Source organism: Olea europaea, chromosome 20 (assembly GCF_002742605.1).
Source record: "Olea europaea var. sylvestris chromosome 20, O_europaea_v1, whole genome shotgun sequence".
In the NCBI taxonomy this organism is placed as follows: Eukaryota; Viridiplantae; Streptophyta; class Magnoliopsida; order Lamiales; family Oleaceae; genus Olea; species Olea europaea.
In genome coordinates this window covers 19,531,308-19,532,650 of record NC_036256.1, presented here as the reverse complement: position 1 = coordinate 19,532,650, position 1,343 = coordinate 19,531,308, and the positions used below count along the sequence as shown (strand labels likewise).

The 1,343-nt window shown below is 37.5% G+C and overlaps 1 protein-coding gene across 1 annotated transcript in view; it reads right to left on the bottom strand.

Moving 5' to 3' along the window:
• Nucleotides 1–687: 687 nt before the first annotated feature.
• LOC111369171 (pirin-like protein) overlaps nt 688–1,343 on the bottom strand; it is a 3,462-nt gene continuing 2,806 nt past the window's right edge. Inside the window, exons 8-10 of the mRNA XM_022990647.1 lie at nt 1,213–1,259; nt 1,010–1,082; nt 688–925 (exon numbers count right to left, since the gene is read on the bottom strand). Of these exons, the coding sequence (XP_022846415.1) occupies nt 688–925; nt 1,010–1,082; nt 1,213–1,259 (358 nt within the window). The remainder of the gene's footprint in view (nt 926–1,009; nt 1,083–1,212; nt 1,260–1,343) is intronic.

Here is a 1,343-nt window from a genome sequence, read left to right as displayed (position 1 = left end):
GGGGAGGGCAATACTTCAATTGAGATAATATAAAATCATTTCACCTTTTAGTTGGAACTTTAAACCGTTCTCGAGAAAAGATAGGTGTAAATTTCTCAATTCAAAAGATTTTCTGCAAAATATGCACTAATCTATAGTGTGTGACTCCTAATGTGTAATTTGTAATTTTTTTAAGCAAAACGTCAATACAGCCTCCGGGGATTTTCAGACTACACCAAGGAAGAGTAACGGGATTTGGATTACCCGATCATATATGAAATCAAACTCAGGGAAACAAGTGGAAGAGTGCATAAACTTGAAATCAAACTCAGGGAAACAAGTGGAAGAGTGCATAAACTTGACTTCCCAAAAGCAAACAATGCAACATATGAAAGAATGAAATAAATGGGGAAGTACTACTTCCTATACATAGAAAGCTCGTAAGAAGCAAACTAAATATCCTCTAATATTAGGAAGTCCATGTCTGTTAATCCATACAAGAGCTTGAAATTGTCATGGTGAAGAGGTCCATGCTCGTGATACCGGCGTTGGTCTCAATCGTCGGATGTAAGTGAATCGACAACCTGATTATTATCATGGTAAGTGTGTGAAACAGTATCACGGTCAAATGAGATAATGTGTGTCTTATCTATCTATGAATGATCCGGATCGCCCATGGTCTTCTACCCCTTTTGATGCAGTGAATGGCTATAGACAAGTTTGCTTCCACCCAGATGTGTGATAATCCAAGTCTTCGAGCAAGTAAAATCCCATCTCAACCTCCTGAATAAGACACTCCATATGATGACCAGAAAGCCCTAATGCAGTGTCTATTCTGGTCTTGAATAATATCCCACTATTAGCAAAATCATCCTTGACGCATACATCAATGTGGATCTTTAAGATCCCATCAGTGGAGTACGTCAAAGAACTAATATAGGAGATACTGGGAGAGGGAAAGTCGAAGAAATACCAAAAAGTGAGGTGATAACAAAGTCAACACTCCAATGAACGAGCCAAAATAAACGACCTGTATGGAGAAGTAAAATCAGTGGTAGACTCTTCAAATGATCCGTCATATCTCCTTATGCTTCTTATTATTCCTTTCAGTCCGTAAGAACCAATAAATCAATAGAGGAATGATAATGTGATTATGTCCATCCCGAACATACTGGCCCAAATATCTTTTTACTGGAACCAATGTCTAACTCCCTTAGCTGATCTCATAGGTACCTGAAAGATTATCTTCAAAATGATGCCATACCTGATCAGAAATGGTGCTGCACGTGAAAATGTGTGTAATTTGTAACATAATGCTAAGTAATTTTCAAAATTCATGAACCAGTAGATAAACTTGATTAATC